The sequence below is a fragment of the Polypterus senegalus genome, chromosome 10 (genome assembly GCF_016835505.1).
Source record: "Polypterus senegalus isolate Bchr_013 chromosome 10, ASM1683550v1, whole genome shotgun sequence".
NCBI lineage: Eukaryota > Metazoa > Chordata > Cladistia > Polypteriformes > Polypteridae > Polypterus > Polypterus senegalus.
In genome coordinates, this window is record NC_053163.1 from 150,843,633 (window position 1) to 150,857,752 (window position 14,120).

General features: G+C 39.1%; 1 protein-coding gene across 1 annotated transcript in view; it reads right to left on the reverse strand.

Annotated features, from left to right (window-relative positions):
- Positions 1-14,120, reverse strand: part of dda1 (DET1 and DDB1 associated 1) — a 32,015-nt gene that overhangs the window by 4,475 nt on the left and 13,420 nt on the right. Inside the window, exons 2-4 of the mRNA XM_039767064.1 lie at positions 13,167-13,247; positions 9,181-9,232; positions 701-762 (exon numbers count right to left, since the gene is read on the reverse strand). Of these exons, the coding sequence (XP_039622998.1) occupies positions 701-762; positions 9,181-9,232; positions 13,167-13,247 (195 nt within the window). The remainder of the gene's footprint in view (positions 1-700; positions 763-9,180; positions 9,233-13,166; positions 13,248-14,120) is intronic.

Consider the following 14,120-nt stretch of genomic DNA (forward strand, 5'->3'; position numbering starts at 1 on the left):
GCAAATACTATCAGTTGAGCTACCAGACTAAGATGGGTTGAAATCTAAGTAATCAATTTCAAATGTTTTGATACATGGGTTGTCCATTTGGTCCATTCACGTGGCTTGAGTATGCATAAGAAAGTCAGTACAATGGTGCTGTTGTCATTATATAATATCGACAACAGAACAGGCCAATAAAACCAACTTTATTTTTGGACCCTTATTTGAAATTCATTTTTTTCTACCCTTCTTCATGTTTTGCCTTTTTCAACATTCTTCCTAACCCCTAGCAACTGGCCAGGCACAAAGATGTACACAGACACTTGTCCTTTAATTAAGATGGATAAAATACTAATGTCTGTCCATCTCCCACACGATTTCTCATGAACTACTGGGGCTAGAACCCTGATCTTAATTAAAAGCTTATGACCCGACATATTCTGGAAATTCAAAAAATGTTTGAGTGGCGGCAACCTGGTAGGCAGAAATGTTTGTTGTATTTAAAGCACAGTTCTTGTAAGCCCATCTATTAATAATCTCTCAGGACATGGTACATACTTGTTCAGATTTCATAATCAATTGTACAATTCTTTGCATTTTATTTCAGAACCGTAGATCTGCGTGTTTTGCTAGCATTATTACTCCAATTTCAGTAAAGATGAAAAACTAAAAACAAGCACATTCAATAACATCATATTTATTTAGTTCTTTTAGTTACCTTTTTGTCCCATTGCTGATGAAGATAACGGAGGAGAATATTTGTTTTTTCCGTAACTATAACTGAAGAAAAAATATAATTAGGGAAGGTTACTTCAACAAATCAAGAATTATGTCATGCTTAGATTCTATTCAGTTTTTAAACTATGTCGGCACAGCTTATGAATTTGGTTCACAACACAATGCTGCAGCCACACAAGAATATTACATACAGACGACAAACACCATGAAAAAGTAGGTGGGGTGAGAAAATGTTGATAGACTAAAATAAAATATTTAAATTGGATAAAAAAAATTGTTAAGTTCATTTTAAAAGCCATGGTACCTCAAAATGCTTAACCATTTGGTTAGCTACTATCCCAAACCCCATAAATATAAAATCCAATACTTCAAGGCAGGGCATGATCTTGGATTTTCGGTTACTGCTAACAGCAGTCACACAGCATGACTTTGAATAATAGACCACTGAAAGCAAGTGCTTAACTAAAGTAGACAATCCACACATATGTAACCCTAGAGGGGTTCTCAACCTTTTTTCATAGAATAGATCCTCCAGGAATTGAATGTTATGAAACCCCACAATTTGTTCAGTTTGAAATTGGTAAAGTACTACATTTTATTAAGCACAAACAACTAAAAGGTAAAGAGGATTCTTCCATCTCCAATCATTAATAATGTATTTCTGGATTTCACCGATATGCTGTGTGTTCTTTTAATTCTCTTATGCAAGGAAAATGCTTTTTAAATTAATTATTTTTCTTTTAGTGCAAGAGCCAATTATCATACTCTACATTAGTGCTGGGCGATATGGAAAAATCATATATCACGATATGGATTATTTTATATCACAATAAAGATATATATCACGATATACCACCCACAATAAAGTACGTTTTCAGTTATTCTCTCAAAAGTTTGACAAAAATATCATTGCATACTTTTTTTTGCAACTTTATTTTGAAGTGACATTCAAAAGTTCATTTTTATTCTTGATTATCACTTATATAAAGGGTAGAGTATGCATTGCATAGCGACAAGACATTATCATACATTTGTCATAGCCTATTTAATGCAATATTTTCTTTAGTAATTGATAAAATTAGATTAGAAACGATAGAAATGATAGAAGAGAAATAGGACGATAGACACTTTTCAATCGTCCCCACGATATATATCGTCATATCGCCCAGCACCACTCTACATTATACAGTTAAATATGAATTCAGATTAAACGAAGTATTACCAAATTACATACAACTCCAGTTCAAGGAAAAAAAAAAAAAAGGCACAATAACTCAAGGTTAAGGTAAAGACTAATCAGTTCTGCTTTGAGATTCTCACGGTTCCTGTATTGACTTTAAGGAAGGATGAAAATTCTTGACCTTTACAACTACAGGTAGTCCCCAGGTTATGGACATCCGACCTACGAACAAGGCCACAGCTGCGACGCATGCACCTCAGTAACTGTCGCTTCGTCATCTTCGGCCTGAGGATGCTGCAAGTGTTGACTGGAGGGGGCGATTTCACTGTTCGTGCAGTGTAGTATCCCTCGGGCGGCTTCCGGTGGCAAGCGGTGACCCATAGTCCATAGACACTGGGGCCACAGCTATCACTCGTGTGCAGGACAATGGTTCGCTGCCCGCCCACTACGCCGCCGCAGCTACTGCTCCTGACTGGATGCAGGCTGGATGGAGCGGAGGGGGGCGTTTCACTGCCCACCCAGCACACACGGCTGGTAATGCTGCAAGTGTGGACCCAGTTGTGGCTGAACGGAGGCTATTGAGGGTGAACAGAGTGGCGGGGGTAGCATTGTAGTGTGCCTCGGATGGCTGCCTGTTGAATTGGGGTTGGCCGATTCACTAGCCACCTTTGGCCGCACCATGTGCGTTCTTGGTGAACTGATGCTGTAGGCAGCATACTGTAGAGGAGGTGACAGTGTGGTGGGCAAGTGATGAAACAACCCCACCCCCCAAAGTCATTCTCATTAGCACGCCTGCTTGTACTGTTATGCATGTAGCAGGAAGTTGTCTCTTGTCAGTACATCATACATGTTGACGGGTGCCTTCCTGCTGTGATAGCGTGTACTGTATAGCGCTGTGCAGATGAGCTCATCTTAACCTTTTGTCTTCACCCTTCAAGGATGTCTCTGAAACACAAATCTGATGCAAGTGCAGGTGATATAGTAAAGACGAGAAAAACCATCACCACTGAAAATAAAGTAGAAATATTAAAAAGGTCAGAGAGAGGTGAAACTCCATCATTCATTGGCAGAGCACTTGTTTACAGTCGGTCAACAATAGCATTTATTAAAATAATGTACCTGTTCCGACATACATACAAATTCAACTTAACTACAAACCTACAGTCCCCATCTCGTACGTAACCTAGGGACCGCCTGTATGTCCGAAAAAACTTTTCATTGTTAATTAGTATTAAAAAAAGACTAAAATTATTTTTTTTAAGCTAATTTTATTATTAATTGATATTTGCCTTTGTTCTTCATTATATATTCTTCTGCATTAGTCTGACAATTTTTACAAGTTTCATAAAAATGAAGGTACACTAAAAACGATTACTGAACTAAAATCTTTCCAGTGTCGACAGATTGGACCTATGAGAAAGAGAGACAAACAAACAAACGCATAAAGTGCAAGCTTCTCATTGGGGAAAAAGAGAACATTCGCCTATTAAGATACTCTTTTTCAGAAAAATCCCTCGGCTTTGACACATAGTTTCTGGGTAGTGTTGATTCAGGAATGAATTGACTCAAAAAGGTTTAGCGAGAAAAGTGTGGAGGGAGACTTTGAACTGGCCAGTGCAGGCAGAGAACATTGAACAGGATAATGTGTGTTCTATATGCCGTTTCATAAATGACTTTTCTCCTGAAGCAAACAATGATAATCAGACTAATTGAAAAGCAGACATAAAAAGCCTGCTGTTGGGTTGCGGTAAAGTAAGGATGATTGTTTTTCATTTAAATAAAATACATACATGCATATATAAATACAGTCCTAGCCCTGGTTTTTTTTCTCAAATGCAGCAACTCATCTTTTGAGGAGATTTCCAAAAATGTACCGATCTCTCATCTCTCATGTGAAGTAAGATGCTCTTTTTTCATACTGTATTCCATGGTCAGGAAAACCCCTCCTCCCTCTTAATATTTTATCTCAGCATCTTCTCTCAGATATAAGCATATGTCACTAGCGGTCAATCACATGTCACAGTTGAAAGCTGCCGCTCACTGCTTGACCCATATTGAACAAATAAGCTACCTAGAAAATGTCACTCTATAAGGGTGAATCAAAGACATACCTCCCACCTAAATTTAACCACTTTGATTGTTCAACTCACCTGTGGCACCTTACTGCCAAAACACAAGTGGCATAGGGCGGGGTGGGAATTTGAATGCGGCTAGCTAATATGCCACCCATCTGGGATGCACATGGCTCTGTGGGTGGCAAGCCACTTTCACAAGATCTCAGGGACAGAGTTGTGGACAGACATAAGGCAGGAGATGGAGACAAAAAAATCTCAAAGGCTATCTCTATCCCAAGGAGCACAGTAAAGTCTATTATAAAGAAGTGGCAAATGTTTGGTACTACTAGGACCCTCCCTGGATCCAGCCATCCCTCCAAACTGGATGGAAGAGCAAGGAGGAAACTGGTAAAAGAGGCCAATTGCCACTTTGAAAGTGTTACAGGATTTGATGGCAAAGAGTGGTCATTGTATGCATGTGACAACAATTACACAAGCGGTCCACAATTGTGGCTTGCATGGGAGGATCGCAAGGAAAAAGCCACATTAAGGCTCGTTTGAGCTTTGCCAGAATGCAAATTCTGATGCCAAGTGGAAAAAGATCTTATGGTCAGATGAGAACAAAATCGAACTATATGGCCTCAATACCAAACGGTACACCAATGCAGCTCACCATCCACAACACACCATACCTACAGTAAAGCATGGAGGTGGCAGCATCCTGTTGTGGGGGTGTCTCTCTGCCGCAGGGCCTGGGGCTCTCGTTAGGGTAGAAGGAAAAATGGATGGGGCAAAATACCATCAAATTCTTGAAGAAAACCTGCTACCCTCTGCCAGAAAGTTGAAGATGGGCAGAATGTTCGGCTTTCAACACGACGACAGTGGCTGTAGAAGAAAAAAGTGAATGTCTTTGTGTGGCCCAGTCCTAAATCCCACTGAAAATCTGTGAAAAGATTTGAAGATAGCAGACCACCAACGCTCACCATCCAATTTGACCGAACTTGAACAGTTCTGTAAAGAACAGTAGGCAAACACTACTCAATTTAGATGTGCAAAGCTGATAGAGAAGTATCCCAACAGACTCAAGGCTGTCATTAAAGCAAAAGGTGGTTCAACAAACGACACTGACATGGGGGGTGTGGGGTGTGGGGGTTTTGATCCTTTATTAATCTCACTAGGTCTGGTTTTTGATTTTTATAATTTTTCAGAACTGTAGCGGTGATATCTTTCACTTGGATGTTATACACTCACCTAAAGGATTATTAGGAACACCATACTAATACACCGTTTGACCCCCTTTCGCCTTCAGAACTGCCTTAATTCTACGTGGCATTGATTCAACAAGGTGCTGAAAGCATTCTTTAGAAATGTTGGCCCATATTGACAGGATAGCATCTTGCAGTTGATGGAGATTTGTGGGATGCACATCCAGGGCACAAAGCTCCCATTCCACCACATCCCAAAGATGCTCTATTGGGTTGAGATCTGGCGACTATGGGGGCCATTTTAGTACAGTGAACTCATTGTCATGTTCAAGAAACCAATTTGAAATGATTTGAGCTTTGTGACATGGTGCATTATCCTGCTGGAAGTAGCCATCAGAGGATGGGTACGTGGTGGTCATGAAGGGATGGACATGGTCAGAAACAATGCTCAGGTAGCCCGTGGCATTTAAACGATGCCCAATTGGCATTAAGGGGCCTAAAGTGTGCCAAGAAAACATCCCCCACACCATTACACCACCACCACCACCAGCCTGCACAGTGGTAACAAGGCATGATGGATCCATGTTCTCATGCTGTTTACGCCAAATTCTGACTCTACCATTTGAATGTCTCAACAGAAATCGAGACTCATCAGACCAGGCAACATTTTTCCAGTCTTCAACTGTCCAATTTTGGTGAGCTTGTGCAAATTGTAGCCTCATTTTCCTATTTGTAGTGGAGATGAGTGGTACCCGGTGGGGTCTTCTGCTGTTGTAGCCCATCCGCCTCAAGGTTGTGCGTGTTGTGGCTTCACAAATGCTTTGCTGCATACCTCGGTTGTAACGAGTGCTTATTTCAATCAAAGTTGCTCTTCTATCAGCTTGAATCAGTCGGCCCATTCTCCTCTGACCTCCAGCATCAACAAGGCATTTTCGCCCACAGGACTGCCGCATACTGGATGTTTTACCCTTTTCACACCATTCTTTGTAAACCCTAGAAATGGTTGTGCATGAAAATCCCAGTAACTGAGCAGATTGTGAAATACTCAGACCGGCCCGTCTGGCACCAACAACCATGTCACGCTCAAAATTGCTTAAATCACCTTTCTTTCCCATTCTGACATTCAGTTTGGACTTCAGGAGATTGTCTTGACCAGGACCACACCCCTAAATGCATTGAAGCAACTGCCATGTGATTGGTTGATTAGATAATTGCATTAATGAGAAATTGAACAGGTGTTCCTAATAATCCATTTAAGTGAGTGCAGGTTGCATTGAGTAAGTAAAGCTGGGAAGAAATATTTTTGTATGTGCTTTCATTTAAGGCTGTAAAGCAAAAAAATGAGAATATTTCGGGTTATTCTTTTTCTATACCCACTGTAAAAGTAAACCTAAGGAAGTGGAAAATGAATAGAATTTTACTAACGATTTCCCTAAAATGTATGCTGTTCTGTGTGCTGCCCCTAGGGATTACAACTGACCCAATACTGTAGAAGTGGATACTTTCAGAAATGTATTATTCTGTTTTAAACTCCTACTGACTGCACTCTCTACCAATAAATGAAGTGGAGCAGCAGATCTTCAATTTATAAACTTGATCCCATGTGAATTGTGTTTCCTGTTTATGATGCACTCTAATTTTTCCGGAATGATCAATTTAACAATATTATAGCAAAAAATGCATGCTTACAACATGTAAAATGCAAACAGATGGATGACTGCCATGCAAATTACAGTGGGTACGTAAAGTATTCAGACCCCCTTCAATTTTTCACTCTTTGTTATATTGCAGCCATTTGCTAAAATCATTTAAATAAATTTTTTTCCTCATTAATGTACACACAGCACTCCATATTGACAGACAAAAAAAAAAGAATTTTTGAAATTGTTGCAGATTTATTAAAAAAGAAAAACTGAAATATCACATGGTCCTAAGTATTCAGACCCTTTGCTGTGACGCTCATATTTAACTCGGGTGATTTCCATTTCTTCTCATCATCCTTGAGATCACCTTCATTTGAGTCCAGCTGTGTTTGATTCTACTGATTGGACTTGATTAGGAAAGCCACACACCTGTCTATGTAAGACCTTACAGCTCACAATGCATGTCAGAGCAAATGAGAATCATGAGGTCAAAGGAACTGCCTGAAGAGCTCAGAGACAGAATTGTGGCAAGGCACAGAGCTGGCCAAGGTTACAAAAAATGTCTGCTGCACTTAAGGTTCCCAAGAGCACAGTGGCCTCCATAATCCTTAAATGGAAGACGTTTGCGACGACCAGAACCCTTCCTGGAGCTGGCCGTCCGGCCAAGCTGAGCTACCGGGGGAGAAGAGCCTTGCTGAGAGAGGTAAAGAAGATCCCAAAGATCACTTTGGCTGAGCTCCTGCAGTCAGGAGATGGGAGAAAGTTGTAGAAAGTCAAACATCACTGCAGCCCTCCACCAGTCAGGGCTTTATGGCAGAGTGGCCTGTCGGAAACCTCTTCTCAGTGCAAGACACACGACAGCCCGCATGGAGTTTGCTAAAAGACACCTGAAGTACTCCGAGATGGTGAGAAATAAGATTCTCTGGTCTGACGAGACCAAGATAGAACTTTTTGCCTTAAATCTAAGCGGTATGTGTGGAGACAACCAGGCACTGCTCATCACTTGTCCAATACAGTCCCCACAGTGAAGCATGGCGGTGGCAGCATCATGCTGTTGGGGTGTTTTTCAGCTGCAGGGACAGGACGACTGGTTGCAATCGAGGGAAAGATGAATGGGGCCAAGTACAGGGATATCCTGAACAAAAACCTTCTCCAGAGTGCTAAGGACCTCAGACTGGGCCGAAGGTTTACCTTCCAACAAGACAATGACCCTAAGCACACAGCTAAAATAACGAAGGAGTGGCTTCACAATAACTCTGCGACTGTTCTTGAATGGCCCAGCCAGAGCCCTGACTTAAACCCAATTGAGCATCTCTGGAGAGACCTAAAAATGGCTGTCCACAAACATTTACCATCCAACCTGACAATTGGAGAGGATCTGCAAGGAGGAATGGCAGAGGATCCCCAAATCCAGGTGTGAAAAACTTGTTGCATCTTTCCCAGGACGACTCATGGCTGTATTAGCTCAAAAGGGTGCTTCTACTAAATACTGAGCAAAGGGTCTGAATACTTAGGACCAGGTGATATTTCAGTTTTTCTTTTTTAATAAATCTGCAACAGTTTCAAAAATTCTTTTTTTTGTCTGTCAATATGGGCTGCTGTGTGTACATTAATGAGGAAAAAAATTAAATGATTTTAGCAAATGGCTGCAATATAACAAAGAGTGAAAAATTGAAGGGGGTCTGAATACTTTCCGTACCCACTGTATGCGTTATGAGTTGTACAGAATTAGATACCATTAAGCTTGTATTACATCGTCAACCTATTTTTATATCTGCTCTTCATAAAAATAGGAGAGAAATTCTACGCCACCCAGTCATCACTACAGAAACCGTGGAATAGTTAACATAAAAAATATTTTTGTGTGGAGTATACCTTTAGTTAAAAAAAATAATTTTCTCCATGTCTGTCAGCTATCACTACCAACCACCCCCAACCCTGCCAACCCCAGATTCTGCATTTACATGCTAACTTGGCAAAAACATTTAGTGCATTTACTGTATTTGGCAACTCGGAATTAACCCTGTACACATTGTCCCAATATCTGATCGATATTTCCTACCTTGTTACAAATATGACAGTATCTTATCTAAAACCAAGACTGTTGTTTGTTACATTTACATCTATAGCACAAAGGAGGAGGCTGTGCTTAAATTTACAAACACATACAGTAACTGTTTGTCAAGGAATGCATAAATAAGAGAATAAGTACTCCGGTTGCAAAATCAAGAGTCTTAAAATTATTAATTTTCTCATTGCTGCATCAGAAATTATATTTGTTTAACTTAGTCATACTGTTATTTATATTTGGCACATTCACAAAATGTTGGTCGTGATTACTTGCTTATGGAAATTCTTGACAATGCTTGTCAACTTACTCTGCTCAGATGGGTATTCCCGTGTGGGCAGATAAACAGATGGCCTCCTGTTCTGTAAAAGAAACATCCCAGTCATTAAACTGTTATATACACATGAAAACATACTGTATACACTAGGGAAGGATTTAGAATATAATTGGCACATTGCGAACAATTTCCACAAAAAACTATGAACTTTGCATAGACAGGACATTCTAAGAGACTCTGCTTGTATAAAAACAAACAAATATTCTTAAGAGTAAAAAAACAAAATGCGGGTCTCATCTTCTGTATTCCTTACAATATGTTGCTCATGCAGCTCCAGCATTTTAAAATGGGTATTTATTGTAAAAATCACATTACAGAATATTTCAGAAATACAAGACGAGTGCTTTTAATAATGTTTAAAACCCTGTTTTTGCTTTGTTATTCTGGGGGTATTAAGTGTTACTTAATGTGGGGAAAAAATTAAAGATTTTTAGCATAAAGCTGCAACTTAACTGAATGAAAAAAAAAAACAAAGCATCTGAATAATTTCTGCTCCTGGAGGAAACAATATGAAATGTGTGGCATTTATTGACTAAAGTTTCTATGACAAAAAATAAGCTATCACATACAGTATGTGGAGAATTATTGAAGCTTAAAAAAATACTACACTCTAAAATTATTTTTAATAGGTTTACTCACTCATATGCTTTGTAGTTGTGTTGGGATTTGGGGAGATGAGTGGACACACCGAGGGTACGGATTCGGTGGAGCTTGCGTAAACCACATGTCAGTTATCTAGCTGTATGCACAAAACGTGCGTAACGCATGCTTTTTTTTGACAGAATATTGACGTGCATCATAAACAGAAAAACTACAGCTTTAAGGGAGTGACGTTTTGAATTTCAAACCTAAATCTCCTCCTCATTTCTTGGTCAGGAGTCCTGTCTTCAGTTTAAAAGTCACTCCCATGAGGCTTTGACTTCAATGTTAGTGACTAAGAATATATATATATATTGCTATTTTTAAATCTTTGATCCTTTACTAGGGTCAAATCCTCTGTGGACCTCTACTACGTGGTGACAATTTTCAATTACAATTGAGAATAAATAAAATGTATTATTATACTACTTAATTAAATTGAAGCACACATTTTAATATTTAAAATATCTGATGGAGCTATTCTGGTTTATTATGTACTTCTACCTTATGCAATGATTCATTCCAGTTCTTATGAACACCCTGAATAAGGGCAGCTTACGCTAATCCAGAAGTTTTGTTATTGTGTACACATTTAACAAAAAAGGTCCACTTTTTTTTGGATATACAGTTAGATCCATAAATATTTGGACAGAGACAACTTTTTTCTAATTTTGGTTCTGTACATCACCACAATGAATTTTAAATGAAACAACTCAGATGCAGTTGAAGTGCAGACTTTCAGCTTAAATTCAGGGGGTTGAACAAAAAGATTGCATATAAATGTGAGGCAACTAAAGCATTTTTTTAACACAATTCCTTTATTTCAGGGGCTCAAAAGTAATTGGACAAATTAAATAACTGGAAATAAAATGTTCATTTCTAATACTTGGTTGAAAACCCTTTGCTGGCAATGACAGCCTGAAATCTTGAACTCCTAGACATCACCAGATGCTGGGTTTCCTCCTTTTTAATGCTCTGCCAGGCCTTTACTGCAGCGGCTTTACTTTCAGTTGCTGATTATTTGTGGGCCTTTCTGTCCGGTTTAGTCTTCAACAAGTGAAATGCCTGCTCAATTGGGTTAAGATCAGGTGACTGACTTGGCCATTCAAGAATTTTCCACTACTTTGCTTTGGCTGTATGTTTTGGGTCATTGTCCATCTGTATCATGAAACGCCCAATCAATTTGACTCATTTAGCTGGATTTGAGCAGACAGTACGTCTCTGAACACCTCAGAATTCATTTGGCTGCTTCTGTCCTGTGTCACATCATCAATAAACACTAGTGTCCCAGTGCCACTGGCAGCCATGCACGTCCAAGCCATCACACTGCCGGACTCCACCGTGTTTTACAGATGATGTGCTATGCTTTGGATAATGAGCCTTCTCCATACTTTTTTCTTGCCATCATTCTGGTAGAGGTTGATCTTGGTTTCATCTGTCCAAAGAATGTTTTTCCAGAACTGTGCTGGCTTTTTTAGATGTTCTTTAGCAAAGTCCAATCTAGCCTTTCTATTCTTGAGGCTTATGAGTGGCTGGCACCTTGCAGTGCACCCTCTGTATTTACTTTCATTCAGTCTTCTCTTTATGGTAGACTTGGATATCGATACACCGACCAAGCCCTGGAGAGTGTTGTTCACTTGGCTGGCTGCTGTGAAGGGGTTTCTCTTCACCATGGAAATGATTCTGCGATCATCCACCACTGTTGTCTTCCGTGGACGTCCAGGTCTTTTTGCGTTGCTGAGTTCACCAGTGCTTGCTTTCTTTCTCAGGATGTACCAAACTGTAGATTTTGCCACTCGTAATATTGTAGCAATTTCTCAGATGGGTTTTTTCTGTTTTCGCAGCTTAAGGATGGCTTCTTTCACCTGCATGGAGAGCTCCTTTGACCGCATGTTGTCTGTTCACAGCAAAATCTTCCACATGCAAGCACCACACCTCAAATCAACTCCAGGCCTTTTATCTGCTTAATTGATATGACATAACGACGGACTTGAACACACCTGCCATGAAATAGCCTTTGAGTCAATTGTCCAATTACTTTTGAGCCCCTGAAATGAAGGGATTGTGTTCAAAAAATACTTTAGTTGCCTCACATTTTTGTGCAATCGTTTTGTTCAACCCACTGAATTAAAGCTGAAAGTCTGCACTTCAACTGCATCGGAGTTGTTTCATTTAAAATTCATTGTGGTAATGTACAAAACCAAAATTAGAAAAAAGTTGTCTCTGTCCAAATATTTATGGACCTAACTGTATGATAGAATAGAATACCTTTTATTGTCACTATACACATCTAGAATGAGATATCTTAAATGTATGAAGGAAAATTAACTTTCTTTTTAAAGTTCAATCTTGTATTCGCAATCTCGTTCTTTCGGTTACTACCCACAGCTCATGACCATAGGGGAGGGTAGGAATGTAGATCGACCGGTAAATTGAGAGCTTTGCCTTTCAGCTCCTTTTTCACCACAACAGACCGATGCAGAGCCACATCACAGCAGACGCTGCACCGATCAGAAGAGGATGGATGAAGTTTAATCTTTGGGGCATATAGACTCACTATAACACTCAACCAGGCCCCATGTCTATAATCAAAATGGTTTTGATATGCATAATAATCCTAAAGTTTTATTATTGTTTATCCCCAATGCAACTTGTCTACCAATAAACAAACAAAAACAGAAATGCTTGGTAAGCCAAGCCTCTCATTTTTCACTTCACACATTATATCTTGTAGTTACAGGTGAGACAAAGCCGCATGCTATTTCTGAACAAAGGAAACATTAAACAAACAGTGTAGGAGGTCTTCATCTTTAATAAAACAATGAACATCACTTCTGGACAGCATACCCACATTGGAAGTGTTGTCTTGTTATTTCCTTATTTTTAAAATCCACCCAGAAAATGTCTCTACATTTTGATCCTTTAAAATAATTTCAGGGGAAAAAAATGCTCAAATTTAATTTGCAAAGGTTAGCTTACACACAGTAAAGGTCAAAATATATTTATAAATTATGTAAGATGAGTTTTGATTTTAAATGCACTTCAGATATGAAGGAAATAAGACCCTAATATAGAGAGTTATAATGAGCCCATATGTTAAAAAGGATGAAATTTTCCTTTGATGCTAAAATGTTAAAAGGCAGAAGAAAAAAACGTTTTACGCAGCAAGTGCCTTTTAAATGAAAGGCAATAAAACGATTGATATGAGCACTTCCTCAGCTTAATGTTTAAAGGGTATATGGATTCATTTGATGACAGATGTCCCTTGTGATGAGAAGATCTGCCAAGTCAAATGGAGAAGAAAAAAAGATGCCACTTACCGACGCCTTGCACACAGAGTCTGCATGGAAACGACTAAAATTACTTTTATTATAGACAGGAAGTCCTTTCAGGAATTCTGCCTGTGAAAAGAGAAGAGCATTCCCAGTTAACACTTTCCCCCACCAAACAGAATGAAAGAGAACACATAAAATGCCTATGATGGTCTCCGTACAAAAGAGGTTGAAAACAGATCCTCTACAAATTACTATTGCCTGCTCCGCAAAACTCAAGAATCTGTAGATATGTTTCATCTTATTGTCCTGTCTCTTTTGTAGTGAGACGTTAAGTAAAATGACACCTTTTATTGGCTAACTAGAAAGATTACAATATGCGAGCTTTCAAGGAAACTCGGGACCCTTCGTCAGGCAAAATGAAGGGACCAGAGTTGCCTTGAAAGCTTGCATATAGTAATCATTCTAGTTAGCCAATAAAAGGTGTCATTTTGCTTAAATTCTCACTACATCCATAGAGGCTAACACGGTACAACACCCTAGTACTTTTGCCTTTATTGAGAAGAAATTTAGTTGAACAAATGAGAACCCAATATAATAAAAAAGGATTGCAAGTCAAGCATCATATACGTGCTTTGAAGAAGCATCTGCCCTCCTTCTCGATTGCCAACATTTCTGCTTATCCATAACACTTGTTTCTGATATTTAAACTAATATAATACAAGAGACTGCCGGAGTAAACAATTTTTAAAATGATCAATTGATTTACTGAAGAAAATAAAAAGTTCACCAACATCTTGACCACCCATGTGAAAAAGTAACTGCCCACTTAGTAACCCAACCAACTACTATACGAAGTTTAAATAACAGAATAAATTCGACTAGACATACCCAGCATATGACTTAAAACAGAACATTTCCAGCAATGTGAAATTGGCTAAAAGGCCTCAACAAGCAGCACAAAATGCCTTGATGAAAAGAAATTCTGGAAGTTACTGAAAT